The sequence below is a fragment of the Lampetra fluviatilis genome, chromosome 55 (assembly GCF_964198595.1).
Source record: "Lampetra fluviatilis chromosome 55, kcLamFluv1.1, whole genome shotgun sequence".
Taxonomy (NCBI): Eukaryota; Metazoa; Chordata; class Hyperoartia; order Petromyzontiformes; family Petromyzontidae; genus Lampetra; species Lampetra fluviatilis.
The window spans coordinates 6752412-6776892 of record NC_136329.1 but is presented as its reverse complement, the minus strand read 5'-3'; the positions used below and the strand labels follow the sequence as shown (position 1 = coordinate 6776892).

Genomic DNA, 24481 nt, shown 5'->3' with positions numbered 1-24481 from the left:
GTGCCCGCCCTCACAGTCGGGAATATTTGCGGAATACACCACGCCGCCGTTGACCCTGGCCATTGACCGAGCAACCCAACGTTACTACCAGCTCCCTCCGCAGGACAATGTGTTAGTGTCTCATGTTGTTCACATGGATTTGGGAATTAACCTGAAATACTACTTTGAAGGGGTTGGGTACGATGTCTCGGAGGTACGTGTTTTTATAGATGAAGGAGCATATTTGTAGTATATTAATGTAGATGGACATGATATTGATTTTATTAAACATAGGGGCAGATGCAGCCAAGTAGTTAGATGAGGTGGCCATTCTTTAAAATTTATTTTGGATGATGTGTAATTTACAGATTGTTCCTTGCTGATTTCAGTACCGTGTGGTAACACGCGTGTTTGAATACTTTGTGATTGATTCTCCACTTCCGTTGTGTCATTTAGAACAGCAAGAAGCCACAGTCGGCAACCTTTTGCATGGAGTGTGCACTAGCGTTGCGGTGGCCATGGACATATCTAACATCTCTCGTCAAGTTATCGAGGAGCCATGGTAAGCATATCAACTACCTCGCCTGGTATACAGGAGGTCGTGGGTTCGATCCCGACCCTGACGCCTGCTGCTGTATATTTGGAGTTTACGCGTATCTAAACGTGGAGGGGTTTATCCTCTCCACATTTAGAACTAGGGCGCAGTTATCAGAGGAGTAAATCGTTGTTAAGCGAAAACCTCGTTCAACCGCGTTAAACGGACATTGTTTTCCCATTGCGTTTCAGCCTCAAAATGTTCCACTCATGAGCAACTTATTTTTTTTACGTGAGAAATACAAATTATAATTTTAAAACAAAGTAACAAAACATCAGATGTAACACTTACCTACCTACCCCTGCAACATCAGCTACTTTCCCAGCCACTGTCCCTACGTTCTTTCCATCACCTCCCTAACAGTCGTTCCACTCCACCCGTACCTCCCCTTTTTCCCCTTTGTGTACCGCCGTCGGTTTGTGTTGTAAAGCGCCCGAGAAAGGTATCTAGATAAATTCGAAATAGAATGAAAAACCACAGCGCGTTGCAGTGTTCCTGTCCTCAGCGCCTCCAAATAAACACATTCTTGCAGAGGGAGCTGGTAGGAACGTTGAGTTGCTCGGTCAATGGCCAGGGTCAACGGCGGCGTGGTGTATTCCGCAAATATGCCCGACTGTGAGGGCGGGCACAAGCCGGGTTAGCATTAATAAAGGGAAGGAATGTTATTAATGCTAACCCTACTGCTAACCCTACTCCCTCCCTTTGATGCTGCTAATCCTGCATAATGCACGGGCATAATATGAATTTGAAACCCCCCGCCCACCTCCTACGCATTCCACAAGTAGTGACTAATCCCATATCTTCATTTCCCATAAATATGCTAAATTACTCTTGATAGGCAAATTATTTTGTCAAGGCGCTCTTCCCCCTCCAACCCAGCTTAAATATACGGTCCAAGCCTGGTGGTGTTTCATTCAGACGCTGTCTTTCCGACAGACCTGTTCTTCACCTGAGGACGGCTGCTTGTGTTGTGGCCGAAACGTCGTGAGAATTATTTTTATTTTTTTATTTTTATTATTTTATTATTTCCCTTCTACGTGACTTTACCGAAAGAACCAAGAAGATGAATCCCTGCAGTCACGAAAGCTTTAAATCGACATTTATAACGCTGCAGATTTTGCAGACAACTCAGAGGCGCGGAGCCAAGCCCAGGGCTGCTCGAAAGCCTCGGCAAACAGATTAGAGGAGGCATTTATATGTTTATGAAAGTGCGAGTGCATTTGATGTTGCGGATGTGCAAAGGGATTGGAGAATTCCACACCGAGGGGGCGACAGCACATAACCGATCTGAGGCTTTAACAGTATAGTGTAGTGTATAGTGTAGTATAGTGTCGTGTACAGTAGTATAGTGTATACTAATGTAGTGTATAGTGTAGTGTACAGTAGCGTATTGTATAGTATAGTGCAGTGTATAGCAGTCATGTATAGTAGTGTATAATAGGCTGTAACAATTCGAGACCTTTGGTGTCCAAAGCAGATTTTGAGTGACGCTGCTGCGTAGGGTTCTACCATCCATGAGCCTTCAGTGCAAGGCGAGAGTAGTGACGCAAAGTATGGTGGTGAAGGCGCGATGATAATGGCGTTATAGCTCTCCCATGACAAGGTCCACAGAGATCGTTGCGCCAAGCAGATGGAAGTAGAATTGCTATGACAACTCTTATTGGAATGATTATTTATACCGCTGATGTTATTTATTGTTGGCGTTGTTGTCTCACGTTAGGACGTATATGGAAAATGGTGCTGTTGAAGAGGCTGCAGCCCCATTCGTCCCTATTGGCGGGAGGACGCTGTGCTGTTTCCGCAAGAGGTGCTACTCGTTTCATGGATGCTTCGGAATTTTGAGTTACCGCATTGCAGGCAGCAACAAGCGCCTTCATTTGGTGTTCAGCAACCCTTTCTTCTTTTACTCTATACAGCTCGCCATGAAGATAGAGGAATACGGTGTTCACCAAGAACGGCTAGCGGCTACTTTACACGACATGTACAAGTCGGCATCGGAAGGCAGAAAGAGTAAATTTTGCAAGATCTTTGCTGGCTACAACGATGCAATCGTTGTCGACCATGACCTGAGATTACGGGTCACAGCAAGCATAGAAAACAAATACCGTTGCGTCGTTAAAGTCGCATTTTCTTCTCTAGAATAATGTTGGAAACGTGGATTTCAGCTTAAAATAATTGGCAGAAATGGCACTTTACAATACCTCTCCCGGCCTGTAAAAATATATCTGTTCTTTGTTTTCCTTACTTTATTTGTCCCCTACGAATACTTTATGCGATACTTCAGCCTCAACCTCACGTATCGGCGCATCGGTTATATCCTGCCTATGCACACTGTACGTACACTCCATATAGTGGTGGAAATGCACTTAAAAAAAAACTGTTGTATAAAGGTTTCCCTTGGTTTGTGCGGGTTCAGTTTGTGAGATTACGTGCAGAATATACGGTTAACCTATTTGTACCCAAAAATGCAATTCTGATAAGGAGGCAACTGCCTGCCGATGAGTGACTTTGAGTGGAGTGCTAGATGGGGGCGCCTCGGTGGCAAGATGTTAACCTCGCCTGGTATACAGAAGGTTGTAAGGTTCGTTCCCGACCCTGACGCCTGTATATTTGGAGTTTGCGTGTTCTCCCCATGGTCGCGTGGATTTTTCTCCGGGTCATCCGGTTTTTCCTTCCTGTCTATGGGTTTTATGCTTTTAGTTTTTTTTATCAAGCACATAAATTATATATATATACACACACACACGTACATAAAGGCAGCGAATGATAAATGAGTCACAAAGACAAGAACACAAAGTTTGACACGCTGGTGTATACTGAATTTGGGGTTTATTTTAAAATTGGGAATTTTTGTTAACAGTTCATGCCTACAACAACAACAAAAAACACCCAGAATGCACCCGATCTCGGCAGATCTCGGAAGCTAAGTAGGGTCGACCCTGTAAAGTGCTCGGATGGGCGACCACCGCGCATAAAGGATGTTACAACAATAGGCAGGTTGTGGGCCTAACTTTGTGGGTATCAGAGGGCAACTGCAGCAAAATTGCTGTACCGTACCATGCTCATCTCTACGTTACCCAACGTGCGTTAACCGGTGTTAATTAACCACCCCCCTTCGCAACCCACACGGCTAGTAGAGGCCCTCATCCAGCAATGATTTGATAAAAGTGCTACAACGATGATAAAAAAGGATAGGATTTACCCTTTCCGGCAATAACACAAGAGGGTGTTGATGTGTTCAAATGCCAAATAGACACCTACTATTGCAAGACATGAAGTCTGCATGAACCACACTTCATGCTTGTGGTAAAGCATGCAAAACAAACACGCTCTGCTGATAATGTATGCATTGCCCTTGGAAATTATTGGCCTACACAAGAGACAGCCTCTTTATGGCCTTGCCTCTGCAACAGTGTTAGATCAGAGAACAACGCCGAAAATAGCAAAGCATTGATAGCTCGGATCGAGTAGTGTTTGAATATCTTAACATCTGTATTATTTGCTGCAAAGGGTAAAGCCTATTATTTTTTCATAATCTGGATACCGGTAAAAAGGGGTCCCACAGATAAAAGTGCTACACATCTACACGTTACAACAGCTTCTAAGCGCAATATTGATACGTTCGTACGGACTACAGGAACACAATAACATTGCATGTTGGGGTAGAGAGCACCATTCACAAGAACGACACAGGAAAACTAGTAGGCCAGTAGCAGCATCTTCGGCATTGCATTCATGCTGCCCTGCTGCACTTATTTTTTCTACGTTTTATTTTCCTTAAATTAATACAGTTCACAGTTTGGAGATGGGGTCTTTTTTGTCCTCCTGCCTCCATCGTCTTTAGGCCCCAACCCCCTGCTTGAGACACGGTCCGAGATGCGACGATGTGTGATTGGCGGCTGGGAATGTGGCAACAGGGATGAGGGGAGATGGAGGAAGTGGGAGGGAACCGTGGGGACAAGAGGGCACGTCGGAGGGGTGGTCGAAAGGAGAGAGTTGTGGATGAAGGAGGGTGCTTATGTTATCTAGGATTTTATCTAGCGCTTATCAACGCGCTTTACAATAATTATAAATGGTACCTTAGTAAAAGATGGGGTTTGAGTGTTGTGTTGGGGATGGGAAGGGATGGCAAGGGAGGGTGATGATAGGGAAAGGGAGGGGCGAGGTTAGGAAGGGGAAGAGGGATATGCTATTGAAAAAAGATTAGTCTTCAGGGAAGAACAAACAATGGTTTGCGAAGTTGTCTGTTTGATGTGGAGTGGGAGTTTATTCCAGTGGAGGGCAGCCAGGAGGGAAAAGCAGCGGAGACGTGACTGAGCACAGGGGACCGTGGGGACAAGAGGGCACGTCTGAGGAGGGACGAGAGGAGAGGGCTGTGGGTGAAGGAGGGAGCTGTGTGTGGAGAGAGTTATGGATGAAGGAGGGAGCTTATCTTATCTAGGATTTTATATAATGCTTTTGTGAAAGCGATTCACAAGAATAATAAATGGTACATCAGTATTGGCTGATGGGTAAAAGTGATGCGGTTTGAGTATTGGGGAGGGGAATGGATGGCAGGGGAGGGTGATGATACGGAAAGGGAGGGGTGGCAAGGTTAGGAAGGGGAAGTATGGTTAAGAGGTTTTAAGGACGAGGAAAGGAAGTAGTAGAGGGATATGCTCGTGAAAAAAGATGAGTATTCAGGGAGGAACGAAAAATGTTTTCGTGAAATTGCCCTGCTTGATGTGGAGTGGGAGTTTATTCCAATGGAATGGAGTCAGGAGGGAAAAGGAGCGGAGACGTGACTGAGCACAGGGAGGGAGGAGGCGTCGTGAGGGACAATAGAGATTGTGAACGCAGGGGCTCAGGTGGAACATAGTAAGAAATAAGAGAAGCAAGATAAGGTGGGGTAGAACCATGGAGCGATTTGTAAACAAGGGTGAAGAATTTGAATAAATAGCTGTAGTAGACGGGAAGCCAATGGAGTTGGACAAGGAGAGCAGAGGAATGGGTGTGATGTGGGAGATTAAAAATAATCCAGGCCGAAATATTTTGAGTTTTCTGGAGGGGAGCAAAGGAGCTGTGTGAAAAGAGCTGTGGATGAAGGAGGGAGCTGTATGTGGAGAGAGCTGTGGATGAAGGAGGGAGCTGTGTGTGGAGAGAGTTGTGGATGAAAAGAGAGCACTGTGTGGAGAGAGCTGTGGATGGAGGGAGCTGTGTGTGACAGAGGTGGAATAAACAAACTGGAATCATGACCTGTCTCCGCGTGTTGGTGAGGAGAGTGCTATACGTTGATGTGTTGCGTAACATAGTAGGCCTAAACGGCCTAAGTATTTAAACGTATTGTTTTGTTACTTTAAACTTGGTGCGAATGTAATGGGGACGTTACATCAATAAAAATGTTTTGCTCAGCTTGACCTTCGAAAGTCACCCAGAGCCTCAATGTCTCGGTTCCGGCTACATCTACACATGGCGACGGCTTGACTGACCACCCAGACACACCCATGGGAACACGACACTACGCACGCATGTTTGAAGAAACGGATGTCAAGCAAGAAGAAGAAGAAAATTCAAGCTATGCCAGTAAGACTCTTGTCTTACATTTGCTACACTGTTTATACACGGCGATCCATTATCTATAAAGGCCCTCTTTCTCTCTTCTCAAGAGGTGATTGAATCGCGGCAAACCTTACCAATGTGTTCTAGAGTGAGCCATTAAAGCAGAAGGGAACAAAAATCCTTTCCCACACTCCTTGCACACGTGCGGCCTCTCACCCGTGTGCGTCTTCGTGTGCGTCCTCAAACCGTAGACGTCCGCAAAGCCTTTGCCGCACTCTTTGCAAATGTGTGGCTTCTCGCCGGTGTGCGTTCTGGAGTGCGCCTTCAAAATAGAGCGATACAGAAAGCCCTTGCCGCACTCCGCGCAAATGTGCGGCCTGTCGCCCGTGTGCGTCTTGGAATGCTCCTTCAAGCCGGACGCGCGCGCGAACCGCTTCCCGCACTGCTCGCATGCGTGCGGCCTCTCGGCGGCGTGCGTCTTCGAGTGCTCCTTCAAGCCGGACGCGCGCGAAAACCCCTTGCCGCACTCCTTGCACGAGTGTGGCCGCTCGCCGCTGGCGTGCGTCCTCGAGTGCGCGACCAGGCCGACGGCGTGGGCGAACCCCCTGCCGCACTCCCCGCACGCATGCGGCTTCGCGGCGGCGCTGTGCGTTTTCGAGTGCTCCCTCAAGCCAGAGGGGTACAGGAACCCCCTCCCGCACTCGCCGCACATGTGCGGCCACTCCTTGCCGTGCGCCACGGAGTGTTCCTTCAAGCCAGACAGATGCGTGAACGTCTTCCCGCATTCTTTGCACGCGTAGGGCTTTTCGCCGGTGTGCGTTCTGGAGTGTTCCTTCAAAGCGGAGGGGTACAGAAAGCCCTTCCCGCACTCCTTGCAGACGTACGGCCACTCGTTTTTGTGCGTTCTGGAGTGCGCCTCGAGGGCAGAGGGGTTCAAGAACCCCTTTCCACATTCCTTGCACGTGTGCGGCCTCTCGCCCGTGTGCGTCCTGATGTGCTCTTTCAAGCTGAATGGGCGCGTGAAGCCCTTGCCGCACTCCCCGCAGAGGTGTGGCCTCTCGCCGTTGTGCGTTCTCGAGTGCAGCTTCAAAGCGGACGGGTAGGAAAAGCCCTTGCCGCACTCCTTGCACACGTGTGGCCACTCGCCTGTGTGTGTTCGGAAGTGCTCCTTCAAACTGCACGGATACGCAAACCCCTTGCCGCACTCGTGGCAAACGTAGGGCTGTTCTTCAGGATGCACCGGCCGATCCACTTCCAAGCTATTGTCCTGCATGGAGCCATTCATAAACCCCTCGTACACGTACGACTCCTCTGCAGATTGCGTCCCAAACTGTTCCTTGTAGTGGGGATCGTCGTCGACGAGGCTCTTGCCACATTGCTTGCATGACTGCGGTCTCTCGTCGGTGTTTTCTATCAAAGGGAACTTCATGATGGAAAGTCTATCAAAGTCATTTCTGCACTCCTCACACAGGTGTCCTGGTCCAAGTTCATCATCTGCCACACACACACAAAGTGCAAAGCAATTGCCTCTCTGGTTAAACGATCTAAAATGTTCAGCACTTCTTTAATAATAATTAGCTGTCAATGGAAGCACGCTATATCTGGATATAAGTACAACAGTTTAAAAATGGCACAGCAAGACTTATTTTGAATGTTGCTATGCGTAACTGTGGCAAAAGCTTGCTACCTTTGAATATGTATTTTGCTAATTTCTTCATATAATCTTCGTGTGGCTGTTCCGCTTTTTGCAAGTACACATTATTTCTAAATGTTTCTTTAGTTAGGCCTTGATTTGCGAGGGCTTGTAATTGAAATTGATTTAATATTGTCCACAATCTGATTAATGGCGTGTGGTCGAAGACGGAGAAACCTTTCCTTAAACCCCCGCTCGCACCTCCTGTGGATGGCTGGCCTCTATTCTGCTGACTATTCCGTTCCCACGATCTGCGTGAATAATGTATACGCGTGCGACAAAAGACTAAACGGGTCTGTACTTGTTCAAGTCGAATCGTAATTGAACGCCAAAATCGCCAGGCAGGCAGGCAGGCAGACAGGTGGGTGACTCACCGAAGACGCTGTCTGCTTCCCACACCTCCATTTCGGTGAAGACCTGGGTCGGAGTGGCCTGGCTTTCACGGCAGTCCAACGTCTCTTCACCGTCGTCTCCATTAACATGAAAGTCGCTGACTCGAGCTGGAGTAAAACAAAACGCGAGCAGCCCGGACTTTTACCCGGACGAAAGATACACCATTTATCGACGACCGACGAGATCATTGCGAGTACACGGCCACGTGTACTAGCATCTTTATGGCTGTTATCGATCCCAACTGTGGGCTTGGTGTGTACAAATAAAAATACGTAACAGGGCAAAGGCAATTGCCCATGCATGCCACTGCTGTTGATAGAAAAGGCCTCCACTAGGGGGAGCTCTAGGGAAGCGCTCAAGAGAGCAGTTGGGCCCAGTCCTTCCACGATGGCCGGACGCTTTGAAAGAGGTGGGAGTAACCCACACTTTACCCCACAGTGGCAGGATGTTAACTACCTCGCCTGGTATACAGGAGGTCGTGGGTTTGACCCCGACTATGACGCCTGCTTTATATTTGGAGTTTGCATGTCTCTCTCCCCGTGGTTGCATGGACTTCTCTCCGGGTCCTCCAGTTTTTCCTTCCATATTTAGAATCAATATCAACGCATTTAGAGTATTCGGCTGCTGCTATACTTTTCCACAAGATAAGCTACTTCGTTGAGCTATCAGTTGTGGCCAAGTCGCTTCTGAAAAAGAGCTATATATCAGTGGGCCTTACCTGGTAAAGTAAAAAAAAACATTTAGTTTAGCTTAGAATAACTGCTGTACCAAATTATATTGCTGGGTGGACAGAAGCAGGGCCGATGTGATTTAAGAAACTTGCCCCATTTAAAACTGCCGAACTGGTGACTTCTGGATTTGCAAGTCCAGTGTATTAATCACTACACCGTGGCAGCATCCCTTCTACGTAAAAATAAATATCTAAATAATATTTCATATGCAGGTGGATCAACTTATTTACGCACCTCAAAAGTAACATTATGGAGAAATGAGAGACATTTTATTCCAAAGCGTCTTACATGTCTCAATACGCCAATCTCGATGTACGTAAATAACATCTGCAAGATATGAACCCATAGACTCTCACAACATTTGATCACCTGTTGATAAAAAAAAAAGGAAAACATGCTACCCTACCTGTTTTCGAACCAGACGACCGAGCCGTGCCGAGTCAGGCCCCGTACAGCTCAGAAAGACGCCAGGTTTTAGTTTTTTTCCCACTACAGAGCCGTGAGCCGTGCCACTCACATTACCCTCGCTTGTACCCTGTTCCTGATTCAGATGTCTTTATGAGGGCCAATCGTATATATCACTTGCCTGGTTCTGGCACTGGAAATAGCCAGTGGGTAAAAAAACCCCACCGTGCCGTTTATCGGCTACGTACGGTGCGAAAGAAGTTCAAAGACTCCCAGTACAGCTTGCAACGGACTGTTGCGGCATGCGCTGCTAGCGATCAGCACCTACGAAGGCCAGTGTAGCACACAAAGGGGTGGTGGGTGGCCAACACCATGCCCGGCCGCCATTGTCTCCCCAGTGGCGATATTTACTACACACCACACCAAGTACTCATTTTAGGCTGAGTCGACATAGGGGAGGCCCATGACCGGTTGAGATAATCGTCACCGGTGTTGGCCGTGAGCGGGAATCTAACTCGGGTCGCCGGATTCGTAGCGCGCCGCGCTAACCGCTACGCTACCGCTCCCCACTGCGTACTGTGCAAAAGAAGTTCAACGTACATACAGTACATATGTACGCATGTTAAGGCGCCCGTGCTGGCTCGGCTCAGATGTGCCGGTGGAAACAGGCTCTAAGATGATCGTTGGAGACCAGTGGGGTGTCTACAAATGGATCATCCCCGTAATAACGTCGGAAAACACAAGCGGAAATAGTCTTACTGGCATTTTCCACGTCGTCCTTCACGACTACTTTCAGCACCTCATAGCTCGGCTCTTGTTCCTCATCTTCCTGCTTCACGTCCATCTCTTCAGACATACACGCACGCACAACGCGATCGTCAGAGAAACGCGACCGCAAATAATCGCCGCCGATGTTGGCCGTGAGCAGGAATCGAACTCCGGGTGCCGGGTTTCGTAGCGCGTTGCGCCGACCGCCACACTACCCATCCCGACACTACTGCGCCACACGGGTTAATGTCGTGGATCGGCGGCACAGTCGTCCTGCGAACACTCGGGAGACCTATGGGTTTTTATCGCCACCATTGCCAGTTGACGCTGGTGCAGGGGAGGGGGGGGGGACTCCCCCGTTGGCATCTGTCCCTGCGTGGCATGGGAAGAGCACAGGGCCGGCCTAAATGTGGATGCGGAGTCTAACCGGTAGGTTTTTGCGACGTAGCCATTTGCCTTTTTGCCAAATTTGAGTCAAGTGCGTGCGGCGACTAATCAAATTTTCAAATTTGTCAAATTTTGGACCATGACACCAACCCCCACACAGCCGACCATCGTTCGAATAAAATCAACACGTCCTCAACGTCCGCTGCGGAGCGGAATGGTGCGTCATATTTTTAAGAGTGTTTTTTTGGCAGCTGCTATTAATTTCCACGTTATGAGCCGCTTTGTTGAGCCATCATTTGTGACGGCCGTGCGTGTCGCTTTTGAGAAAGCGGTATATTCTAAAATAGGTTTTTATCCTTTTTTCTGGCAACAAAACTGAAACCTTTTTTTACAAAAACTGAAACCTTTTTACGAGGAATCATGTTTGCATTAACCACAAAACTTGTGGTCAGAATGCAAAAAAACCATACTCTGATAATATATGCATTGTCCTTGAGACTGATTGGTCCACACCACAGCCAGCTTTCAGAAAGCTTGCATTCTGACCACAAGTATTGTGGTTAATGCAGACATGATTCCTCGTAAAAAGGTTTCAGTTTTGTTTCCAGAAAAAAGGGGAAAAACCTTCTTGTATTATGGTACTGGCAAAGGAGGTCCCATGAGGTATATTATAGCTCAGTGGGACCTTATCTGGTAAAATTAAAATAGCTTAGTTTAGATATTAACCCCTTTCCCATAATGATGATATATACGTACGTCATCGTTTTTTCTTTAGATTCCGTTCCAATTATGTAAATAAAGTACCTTTATATCGGTACCTAGCCTCCCGCAGGCCATGCGGGAGGTTGCGTGGCACAGTTTTGGCACCAGCTATCATAGCGTGGGGGCGGTCGTGTTGCTACAGTTCTCTGCAGTGACCAACGACGTTTCTATAAAACCAAAGGCGTTGCTGCTTCTGCTGCTGCTGCTGCTACTACGCCTCTCTAAATAAAATTAACGCTGAGCCGCTAAACGCGTTCCGAGTTTCGGGACACCACCCTGCAACTTGCAAACATCTCGGAATGGGGAAAGTGTTAACTAGGCCAGCCCCTGGGTTAGAACTGTTAACCTCTACAACAAGAGGCAAACGCCATGCTTGGCAGAGGAAAGCGGAGAAGATGTAAAGAGAGGGATCTCACCAGCATCAAACTCTTCGCTCTTCACCGCCCAGTCAAAGCACAGGCCAGGGCCCGGCATTTCCTCTTCCTCCCGCTTGATGCGAGGATGCGTGAAGTTGGACGACATCTGGAGGAGATGTGGACATTTAAAAAAAATATTTATTAAAAAGTTATCCCGTCCAGGAAAGTTTCCATGGTATTAGGCAACTTTGGTTCATGATCTAAAACTGTAGCGGACTCTCGATTATCCACGCGTGCGGTTTACCCGATTTGCGGATGAACCGCGCACCTGAGATCTTGACAAAAATTCATAAACTTGTGGATTTTCCCTTAAGCTCAAAACAGCTAAACATTGTTATCCTTGGAAATGTTTCTTTAAAGTCACATGGTGCTTAAACAGAACAAATATGTTTCTCTGGTTAATCCGAAATCCAAGTGATTTTCTCTACAGTACAGTAGTTGCCATATCTTTACAACAGTGGGTGGAGTTTGATTGATGTTGATTGGTGTGACTCTGCTATCCACTTAGTGGGCCGAGTCTTCTGCTGGGCGGGAGCAGGAAAGTGTTATCACTAAGCACACACATCGATGGTCGGTCGTATTTGTTCTTAATTTATACATATATTCCTGGCTATTGGCATAGAGATCTGCGCATTATCCACAATTTGGAATTATCCATGGTCGTCCTCCCCGTCATTAGCACGGATAATCGAGAGTCTACTGTAATCCGTTCGAGAGAAAATCAAATCACAGGATCCCAAAGGTTCTGAACACCAAACATCCAGCAACAAGCAGTCCTCTTGAAGGTGTAACAGATCACCAGCCAGATAACTCAGCAGTAGAATTGACCGACCCATGTGGAATCATGCAGACCCATGCAGTCCCATGCAGTCCCAAAGGAACCAATGGTGACATATGTGAACCCATGCGGCCCCAAGTCTCTATGCTTTCTGTGTTAAGTTTATTGTCCTTTCCCCGGACCTCCGATCAGCACGGTTGGCTACTTACGGTGCGGTGCGAAAGATGTTCAAGATACATACGTACATGTGGCCCGATGGCGACATATGAGGATCCATAGAGACCCATGGAAACCCATAGGAGACCCACGTGACCCATTGGGGACTCAAAAGCCCCATGTGGACTGGTGTGGACCCACAGACCTGTAACCTACAGCCCCATCGAAACCAATGTGAAAACCACGTGGACCCATAGAGCAGCATGTAGACCAATACAGATTCTACGTTGACCCAGAGACCAGTAAGCATTCAAACCTATTCAGAACAACGCAGATGCGTGTATACCTATGGTGGCCCATGCAGACCCATTACATACAAACCCATAACATGCAAACCCATAACATGCAAACCCATCCAGACCAATATAGAAGCATGAGGACCCGTGGGGAATCCATAGAGACTCATAGATGGGAACCTATGCAGGCCGGTGTAGACTCACAGACCCGTTGCTTACAAACCCATCCAGACCACTGTAGACGGGTGTAGACATATGGGATCCCCATGAAGACCCGTGGTGGACCCACAGAACCCAGTAACCTACAAACCCACCCAGAACAACGCAGAACTACGGGGACTCGTAAGAGACCCGTATGGACCCACAAGGACCCTTGGCAACCCATAGAGACCCGTGTGGTACCCGTGGAGATCCTATGCGAACCCACTGAGAGACCCAACGTGGGCCAATGCAGACCGGGGGTGTGAGCCCACACTGACACCCGTAGCGTACAAACCCATCCAGAACAATGCGGATGCATGGGAGGTGGGGGGGGTCCCAATGTGGGGGAGGGTCCCAATGCAGGGGGGGGGGGGGGTTCCAATGTGGGGGGGGGGTTCCAATGTGGGGGGGTTCCATTGCAGGGGGGGGGGGGGTCCAAATATTGGGGGGGGGGGGGGGTCCCAATGTGGGGGGAGGGCTCCGTTGGGGGTTCCAATAGGGGACCCCCCCCATTTGGGTTCCCCAATGGGGACCCACGGGTATGGGGGGGTACCCCCCCCCCTTACCCCATCTCCGACTTACAGCGCAGAGGGAAGACCCCCCCCCCCCCCAACGCCGCCTATGACTCCCCGCCGGCTGCAGGAGAAGCGGCTGGAGACGGAGGCGACGCGAGACGGGAGGCCCCGAAGATGAATCGAAGAGCGCGTAGCGGCGGATAGATGCAGCGCAAGGCAGGTCACGTCAACCACAAAGATAAAGACAAAGACCCCCCGTGTAGCCTCGACAGACTGTAGGGGCAAGTGCTGTTAGCGAGCAGCACCTATGAAAGGCCAGAACGGTACACGAGGGGGTGGGTGGTAAGCGCCACGCCCGACCGCCTTTGTCTCCCCGAGTGACGATGTTGACTACGCATCGCACCGGGTACTCATTTAAGGCTGAGTCGACCTAGGGGAGGCCCAGGACCGGTTCAGATAATCGTCACTGGTGGTGTTGGCCGTGAGCGGGAATCGAACTCGGGTCGCCGGGTTCATAGCGCAGCGTAGCACTAACCACTACACCCACCGCTCCCCACCACGCACACGGACACAGACAAAGGGCCCCCGTGTAGCCTCTAAGCGGATGCAAGGGCAAGTGCTGCTAGCGAGTTGCAGCAGCAGCGCCTATGAAGGAGACACAGACAAAGGTCCCTCAGGTAGCCTCTAACACCCTATTGGGGCAAGTGCTGTTAGCGAGTTGCACCAGCGCCTATGAAGGAGACAGACAAATGTCCTCCAGGTAGCCTCCAACACCCTATTGGGGCAAGTGCTGTTAGCGAGTTGCAGCAGCAGCGCCTTTGAAGGAGACAGACAAAGGTCCCCCAGGTAGCATCTAACACCCTATTGGGGCAAGTGCTGTTAGTAGCAATGCCTATGAAGGCTATCGGCACTGTGGCACACGAGGGTGTGGGGTGGCCAGAACCAACCAGGCCCGGCCGCCTTTGTCTCCCCAGGTACTGATTTGAGGCCGAGTTATTGTACGCACGCCACGCCATTAACGAACGTGCAGGTATTATTATTAACTTGCTAATACTACCCGGCTTCGCCCGGGACTTGGATTCTTGTCTTGGATTAATACACAGCAAGCACACTGCGTGACGTCAGCAGGTACACTGTGTGATGCTGCCGCATGCGGGTGACATCACAGATGTGACGTCACTGCTCACTTGCCGTGCAAAATACAAAAGTCAATTTTTTTTCATTTTTACATTGTGTACAATCTGGAAGCTACCCACATGGCAAATTTTAAGTTTGTTGCATATTGGGAAGTACGCTAAATATTTAGAACAGACACATATTCACACATTTCCCTTATATATAGACTAGCTTGACTACCTGGCTTCGCCCGGCACTTATATTCACGACGCCCGACCGCCTTTGTCTCTCCCGTAGCGATGTTCACACACCACACCAGTTACTCGTTTGAGGCTGAGTCGACCTAGGGGAGGCCCAGGACCGGTTCAAATTATCGTCACCGGCGGTGGCCGTGAGCGGGAATCAAACTCGGGTGGCCGGGTTTGTAGCGCAGCCCACTAACTGCTACACTCCCGCTCCCTTAGACTCACACAGAGATCCATAGACTCACACAGAGACCCATAGCCTCCATTAGACTCGCATAGAGATCCATAGATTCGCATATAGGCTCGCAGAGACCCATACACACCCAACAACAACAACCGCCATTCGCCACTAAGTGGTGGTGACGTCACCACGGCGCTTGTGCCAGGCTGGCAGGAGGTCATAGGGCAGACCCAGCAGGTGCCACAGGTCAGAGGTCGCAAACGGGTTTTGATTCCTTACCCGTACCCGTACCCGGCCGCACCAGGGTCGCAAACGGGTACCCGTACCCGGCCGGGTACGGGTAGGGTATGGGTACCTGATTGCGACCTCTGGGATGAAGCCATGTTGCAGGCGCGGGTGGGTTGATTCTAGGAACTTGAATTGTGAGAAGAGACAAGACGTTTGGAAATGAGTGACAAACAGTTACTCACCAGTGACTCACGGCCTAACCCGTACCCGTACCCGGCCGCACCAGGGTCACAAACGGCTACCCGTACCCGGCCGGGTACGGGTAGCCGGGTATCGGGTAGGGTACGGGTATCGGGTACCCGGTTGCGACCTCTGCCACAGGTCGACTGAGATGACTGGCCGATGCACCACCTGTGCCCCCTACTTCAGTGCCGGCCCGAGCCTCTTGGGGGCCCTAAGCAGAATTTGATTTGGGGGCCCCCCTCCCACCATCATTTATTCATTCATTCATTAATTCATTTATATCACTTGTTTAAGTTATTTAATTGTAAAAAAAAAAAAAAAAAAAAAAAAAAAAACGATTCGGGGGCCCCCTGGTGGCCAGGGGGCCCCAAGCAGCCGCTTAGTTCGCTTATGCCTCGGGCCGGCCCTGCCCTACTTACAAACCCACCCAGAACAACGCAGAACCACGGGGACTCGTGTGGACCCACGAGGACCCTTGTTGAAACGTGTTTCAACCGAGTAGCAGCCCCCCCCACCCTCCGGCCTGACCCAACATGGTTGAGAAATAAATATATGAATAATGAATGTAAATATTTTCAGAAATAATGAACCTAATGGCGGGACCCCGGGGTCCCGTATGAACGGAAGTAAAAATCGTAATTTTTTTTATTTTTGGCGACTCCATCTCACCACATGGACGAACGCCGCGACCCACCTGGCGCGGATCATTCACCAAGCACCCGTCGTTGCCAAAATTGCCGTAGTCATCAACAAAACTTTGAAACTTTGATTAGCGAATCGTGTAGAGCTCGTCGAGAGGAATAGATTGCCGTGTCGTTCGCCTTCAACAGACATAAAATGACGTCGCAACATAGTTTATGCGAGAGCCGGGGGCTTATGGGACCCCGGGGTCCTGCCATAAGGTTCCATTTTCCATTTTGTGAAGTATCCAAATTAGCTCGTAACTGCAAGCAATTAAAAAAATAATACAACGTACGCTCTGCATGCATGATGCAATCTCTCCATGCTCGCTAATTACACTTGGAAATGACATTATTTAGAAAGGTATTTTATATAGTTCTAGATTACCATATGGTTTTAAATGTTACATCTTTTGCCAGATTAACTCGTGATTTATTCACCAATGATTCCCATGTATGATTTAATTTCACACATTTGTAGAGGAGTAAAATGGGGAAGTGACGTCATGCGCGCTGGGCGGCTCGATGACGTCATGTCTCAGAGTATTTAAGGGAGACCTCGTGACGATGGCGGGGTCACTGTGGGAACGCGTAGAGTAAGAATGGTGAAGAGGGAACCAGGGGCAGAGAGAGAGGGGTCGAGTGGAGAGTGTGAGGAGAAGCCGTTGGTAGCCGATGGAGGTGCTTCTCTCTCCGGTGGGTGGAGTTGGCAGAGTCCCCGATCCGACACGAGAGAGAGAGAGAGACCGGAGCTAGCCGGGCTGGGACCAGGACTCAGTGTAGGACCCCTAGCCCCTGGGAGTTGTATACTCTTGTGTTATTGTACTATCTTTAATAAACTGACGGCCAAAGCCCTTAACCTCCAAGCCGTCTCCGAGTTGTATACTCTTGTGTTATTGTACTATCTTTAATAAACTTAAGGCGAAAGCCCTTAACCTCCAAGCCGTCTCCGAGTCGTCGTCGAAAAGTTCTCTACACATTTATAAATGACCTCACGTATCCCTCCTGGGATATCGTCACGTACCCACCAAGGTTGAGTTGCCTGACCAGTGTGGAGTTGGAGACCAGAATACCCTCACTCGAGTCTCGAGTCAGGGGTCGTCCATAAATGACGTCACGCGATTTTGGACGATTTTTGACTCCCCCCCCCCCTCGTCACACGGCGTCACAAAAAGTCAGACCCCCCCTCAAATATGACGTCACAAAGCTCTGCCCCCCCCCTCCCAAAACCATATTTACATTTTGAAAATAAAACGTGCTTCAAATCGCTTTAAACTATTGTCATTGTAGTGCGTATTTAATGTGGCGCTGCACTCTGATGTTGTAGGAGTGTTGTTATAACAATTAGTGTTGTTATAACAAGTCTATGTTTATTAAAAGTTGCGCATTTTTTTACGTGACGTCACATTTCCCAAACAACCCCCCCCCTCGTCACACATCGTCACAAATGTCTGACCCCCCTAGGTGCGTGACGTCATTTATGGACGGCCCCTGACCCTCTATAGGGGGCACCCTCTTCCTCTAACGAAAGGAATTCTTCCAGCAGTGACATCAGCCAATGAATCACTGTGCTGCACCCTAACCCCGATTGGTCAGCAACAAGCCGCAAGGGTATTTATTGGAACCTGCGAAAAGAGACGACAGGAATTTCGAAGTCGAGCAGTGTGAGGAAAGAAAGTGTTCGTGACCTGCAGGTGTGGTGGCTAAACACAGTACGGACGAGAACACAAGCAGGCGATCTGATAGACCGAGTCAGCAATTGTCAATACACGATTAACATATACGGCTCTTTATCAATTCACTACTTAGATGAACGCCTCGCCTGACCACACCCAGTGCGGGTTGGTGAAGGGGGTTGCCAGGATCGGTTCAGTCATCAATGGCACTGATGTCAGTCGTGACCTTCAATCAACCGCAGGTTTTTTGAATTCATTCTTGGGCCAAACGCTTCAAGCTTAGTACAAACAATCCATTAATAAAGTTCACAATAAGAGAAGTAGCTTCCACTTCGTGACAGGTTTCAGTTCTCTAACGCCCCCCCTGGCAATTGTTGTAATTGCCCCCTGGGCTCGTGGCTGTGGAGAGAAGCCATTTTGTATGTGGCTCGCCTGACCCTCATAAACCGGTTCTGTGAGCAAACAGGGACAAATTCTAACTTAAACGATAAACTGTTCGCTTCATAGAAACCGAAGTAAAGTTGTCTTCATGACTATTACTTAACAAACCAAAGAGCCAAATTCGACTAAACAACATCCCCTCCCAAATGCCCACGATGCCCCCCCCCAACACCCCTCAAACATACAGACAATGCCTTTTTAGAATGTCCAGGTATTAATACGTTTTTTTTTTCGAACGATCACTTTGCACCTTTAACCACATTCACAGAAACAAGCATCTCAACATCACCAGAAACGTCACTGTTGGGGGTGAAACCCTCAAGGCCTTTTCAGGGAGGCAAATACACATTTCCACATTTTCAATGTTATTGCAAAACGCCCAATTATAGCCAACAGGAAAAAGCACACTCCCCCAACACTGCAGGAATGGACCATTACATTGTAAAAAAAATTGCCGCTCTAGAGCATCTATGTGCCAAACTAAGGGGCAAGGAGGAAGATTACCTCATGGGACCTACTTTACCATTTTGTGCCTTTTGGTGTCCTCTGGTTTAACACCGTTTTGAGACGAGGGTCAAAAGAAAGCTGTCTCTGGTGTGGACCAATCAGTTTCAAAGACAATGCATATATTATCAGAGGATGCTTTTTGTTTGCATTCTGACCACAAGTATTGTGGTTAATGCAGACATAATTCCATGTTAAAGGTTTCAGTTTGGTGTTTTAACATTTTAACACTTTTGTCACCTGAGGACGGCTGCTTGCGTTGTGGCCGAAACGTCGTGAGAATTATTTTATTATGTTTAATAATTTGTATTATTTAATTACTTCCCTTCTACGTGACTTTACCGAAAGAACCAAGAAGATGAATCCCTGCAGTCACGAAAGCTTTAAATCGAAAATTTATTATGTTTTATTTTTATTATTTTATTATTTCCCTTCTACGTGACTTTACCGAAAGAACCAAGAAGATGAATCCCTGCAGTCACGAAAGCTTTAAATCGAGACCTGGCCATCACCAACAATAGCTCAACGAAGTGGCTTATCATGTGGAAATGTATTGCAGCCAGATACTTTAAACGCATGCTTCTAAATGTGGAGAGAAAAATCGGAGGACCCGGAGAAAAATTCCACGTGACCACGGGGAGAAAATGCAAACTCCAAATATACAGCAGCAGGCGTCAGGGTCGGGATCGAACCCACGACCTCCTGTATACCTCGTGAGGTAGTTAACATCTCCTAGCCACCGTGGCACCCTACATTTACGCGTGGTATTCAAGTCTGTGGCAATATATGCCAAGGGCAAACAAACGAGGAAGCTATTGATGAACGTCATCTCAAGCGTGCTCCGCCCTTGACTGCCACCATTCCATCATGAATCTTCACAACCAGCCATGGTATGTTTTGGTGACTTGTCCTGCCCCAGGCAAAGCACGTGTTTTTCATAGCAATGTCTACGCCATCACGCCAATTGAAAAATAAACCACCGACACCACCAGCATCAAAATAGGGGAGCTGCACATCACCAAACGTGTACAAAGCCCCGAATTCAACATGGCCAAAGCCAGGGCTCCCAAGTGGACCAATCACAGCACTATACGTTGGTGACCTTAACACCCTAAATTTGAAGCTTTCGTGACTGCAAGGATTCATACTGTTAGGTTTTTCAGGTAAAGTCACGTAGGTAAAAAAAAATTAATTAAAAGTTAATAAAAGTATTAATGGAAATAAAATAAAATAATAAATCATAAATGTGATTTATGAATCATAAATGTGATTTATTATTTTATTTTATTTCCATTCTTACTTTTATTACCTTTTAATTATTATTTTTTACCTACGTGACTTTACCGGAAAAACCTTAACACCCACCATAAAATGTGGGGCTGTGCACTAGTTCAGGCCGACGGTGAAGACCTCACTGACTGGATGTCCGCTGAATATCTGCACGTAATTTTCGATCCCAAGCAGCAAACCAACTTTACACTCTGCTCGCTGGCAACGCAACTACAACCAAAGTGGGAGGCACACTTCACGCACCACAGGCCCATCATCACTCGCATCGGCATCAACATCCCCCGTGATTCTGTCAAAGCGATTACCAAAGTGTACCCTGGCCAGAGCCGACTGGGATCACTATAACGAGGCTGGGATCGTGCGCACGCACCCCATCCCGATAGATCGCGACAGGTGGCAATGGCTTGAGGAGTCCTTCATTCAGCAGTCGATAGAACCTGGGTGTTCATGGTGCAGTGTGTAGTGTGTTCATGGTGCAGTGTGTAGGGTGTTCATGGTGCAGTGTGTAGGGTGTTCATGGTGCAGGGTGTAGGGTGTTCATGGTGCAGTGTGTAGGGTGTTCATGGTGCAGTGTGTAGGGTGTTCATGGTGCAGCGTGTAGGGTGTTCATGGTGCAGCGTGTAGGGTGTTCATGGTGCAGTGTGTAGGGTGTTCATGGTGCAGTGTGTAGGGTGTTCATGGTGCAGTGTGTAGGGTGTTCATGGTGCAGTGTGTAGTGTGTTCATGGTGCAGTGTGTAGGGTGTTCATGGTGCAGTGTATAGGGTGTTCATGGTGCAGTGTGTAGGGTGTTCATGGTGCAGGGTGTAGGGTGTTCATGGTGCAGTGTGTAGGGTGTTCATGGTGCAGGGTGTTCATGGTGCAGTGTGTAGGGTGTTCATGGTGCAGTGTGTAGGGTGTTCATGGTGCTGGTTGACTTTGTTTTCATGTGAAGTGCTCCATGAACACAAATCTCATCTAAAAAGGTGTTGCGATTACGCATCTTCGGCAAACTCTAGCAAGCAGTCTTGCCAAAAGATACAACTCAACTTTGTTTGAATTCCTGCGCTTAATTTTGCAGGTATAAGTTTAATGCCAAGTTTTTCTGAGTGGTTATTAAAGTCTTGGCTCAGACCACGGACTCATTTCACTGGAGAAACCCAGTATCATTATGTGCGACTGCTTTAATTCTAATATTATAATACATGTAAAACAATCTTAGTCAGTATTAGTGAAACCTCTATTCCTATCTAAGACCTTGTTGCCAGTATCAACGTTATAAAAAGAAAATATTATGTTTTAACCTTGCAGGAAATTAAACAGATGTTAAGATGTTCAAACAAAAAATAGACACACACCTATTGCCAGGCATCATCAAGTCTGCATTAACCACACACACTTGTGGCAAAACATGAAGACATACAAACATGCTCTTATAATATACGCATTGTCTTTGAAACTGATTGGGCTACACCAGAGACATCCTTCTTGATGGCCATGTCTCACCACCAATGTTAGCCGAGAGAACGCCCAAAGATAAACAGTACAAAGGGAATGCACTTATCAAAGTATTAATAGCTCGGGTTGAGCAATTATATCTATCGGATAGATATGGTAAACATATCCATGCCACCCACTCAATCAACTACCCACTCTCCCAACTACCCACCTACTCACCCACCCACTCACCTACTCACCCACCCCTTACCCACTCACTCACCTACCCACTCACTCACCCACTCGCTCACCTACTCATGCACCCACTCATCTACTCGCCGACCCACTCATCTACTCGCCCACCCACTCACCCACTCACCTACTCATCCACCCACTCATTCACCTATCCATCCACCTACTCATTCACAGATCCATCCACTCACCCACCCAACCACTCATCTACTCACTCAACTACTAACCTACCCACTCACCTATCCACTCAACCCACCAACCAATCACCCACCCACTCACTCACCTATCCATTGACTCACCCACTCACCCACAAACCCACTCACCCACTAACCTACTCACCCACCCACTCACCTACTCACCCACCCACTCACTCACCTATCCAATCACCCACCCAACAACCCCACTCACTCACCCCTTTACCCACTCACCCACCCACTCACTCACCTACTCATCCACCCACTCGCCTACTTACCCACCCACTCACCTACCTCTTGACCCACCCATTCACTCACCTATCCACTCACCCACCCACTCACTCACCTACCCCCTCACTCACTTACCCACTCACTCACTCGCCTACTCACCCACTCACTCACCTACCCAATCACCCACCTACTCGCCTACTCACCCGCCTACTTACCTACGCATCCTACCACTCACCTGTCCACTCACCCACCCACTCGCGCACTCACCCACCCACTCACTCACCTACTCACCCACCCACTCACCTACTAACCCACCCACTCACCTACTTACACACCCACTCACCCACCTACTCACTCACCTACCCAATCGCCCACCTACTCGCCCACACAACCACCTACTTACCTACGCACCCACCCACCCACTCACCTACTCACCCACCCACTTACCTATCTACCCACCCACTCACCTACTCACCCACTCACCCACCTACTCACCCACTCACTTAACTACTCACTCACCCATTCACTCACCTATCCCTTCAGCCACCCACTCACTCACCTACTGACTCACTCACCTACCCACTCACCCACCCACTCACCTACTCACCCACCCAATTACTGATCCACTCACCCACCGACTCACCTACTCAACCGCCCACTCACTCACCAATCCACCCACCCACTCACCTACTCACACACCCACTCACCTACTCATCCACCCACTCATTCACCTATCCATCCACTGACCCACCCACCCACTCACTTACTCAACCACCCACCCACTAACCCACCAACTCACTCACCTACTCACCCACTCACTTAACTACTCACCCACCCATTCACTCAACTATTTCCTTCACCCACACAATCACTCACCCACCCACTCATTCACCTATCCATCCACTCACCCACCCAACCACTCACCAACCCACTCATATACTGACTCAACTACTAACCTACCCACTCACCTATCCACTCAACCAATCACTCACTCACCTATCCATTGACCCACCCATTCACTCACCTACTCACCCACCCACTCACCTACTAACCCACCCACTCACCTACTTACACACCCACTCACCCACCTACTCACTCACCTACTCACCCACTCACTCACCTACCCAATCGCCCACCTACTCGCCCACACAACCACCTACTTACCTACGCACCCACCCACACACTCACCTATCCACTCACCTATTCACCCACTCCACTTATGCACCCAGATTAGATTTTTTCACCCCCTCAGGGAGCCTCACTGACTCTGCCATACCTCCACTCAACGCATGTTTGTTCAGGGTGCGACCGATTGTTCACAAATGTGCACCTCGGAATGTGGCTTTTTTTCGGTTCCCGTCATCAACACGTCTCTATATAAAAGCATCGACGAGCTAATGTGGTCCTACAGTTGCTTAGACACTTGGCTAAGACCCCACAGACTCGCAAAGCGCTGCAACGCGTCCTCTCGTAGCTTAGATCCGACGTCATTGTTGTAAGTAAGTAGCGAGGCACGGGTGGTGAATCTGGAGTCTTGCGAGTCAAGTCAACTCACAACACTTGGGGTCTGTCGCGTGACCTCCTGTCGGCGAGCCTTCTCAAAGTGTGGACCTAGCCTGGCACAAGCGCCGTGGTGACATCGCTGATTCTTGTTGGCGAACAGCTTCTGCTGTTGTTGTTTTCTTCGAAGACCCTTGCCTCCTATAATAAAGACACCACGTAGGTGTACAACACGAACGCTGAACATAGATGTTGGTGACCACCAAATTATTTTGAACCTCACAAGGTAAGAGCGACCATGAACCCCCGTGCTTGTATAGCCATTGCCACTTGCGCGTTTAATTGTCATAGAGTCACGTTAACTATTAGGGAGTGTAATAAGTTACCCTTGGAGGACCGGTGGTATAGTAATTGATGTTGTTGATTGAAAGTAGGCCAGCAAATGTCATTGAGAAATGAGTAACTGGAAATCCATATGACGTGCCTTTAACCATATGGAATTTATCCAACATTGGTTCAAGCAAGCTTGACTATCCTGATGAGAAACTAAATGTCGAAACCGATCCATAGTTTGCTTGTGTTGAACCAATGCTGCTGGAATTACGCGCTCCCAAAAGACCGTTTGGCGCGTCGGATGTGTACTTGTATTTATTATGTAAAGGGACAAAAATAT

At 48.5% G+C, this 24481-nt stretch overlaps 1 protein-coding gene across 4 annotated transcripts; it reads right to left on the bottom strand.

Moving 5' to 3' along the window:
- Positions 1-3447: 3447 nt before the first annotated feature.
- LOC144949852 (uncharacterized) lies at positions 3448-13777 on the bottom strand. 4 transcript variants are annotated; one of them, XM_078879824.1, is made up of 5 exons: positions 13681-13777; positions 11668-11773; positions 10094-10180; positions 8180-8305; positions 3448-7606 (listed from the first exon to the last, which is right to left on the bottom strand). In XM_078879824.1, the coding sequence occupies exons 2-5, from the start codon at positions 11771-11773 to the stop codon at positions 6243-6245; spliced, it is 1683 nt and encodes a 560-aa protein (XP_078735950.1). In that variant the 5' UTR covers positions 13681-13777; the 3' UTR covers positions 3448-6242. The 4 variants fall into 4 exon arrangements, with proteins under 4 accessions (XP_078735950.1, XP_078735948.1, XP_078735949.1 ...); XM_078879822.1 differs by lacking the exon at positions 13681-13777 and adding an exon at positions 13102-13410; XM_078879823.1 differs by lacking the exon at positions 13681-13777 and adding an exon at positions 13117-13410.
- Positions 13778-24481: the final 10704 nt, after the last annotated feature.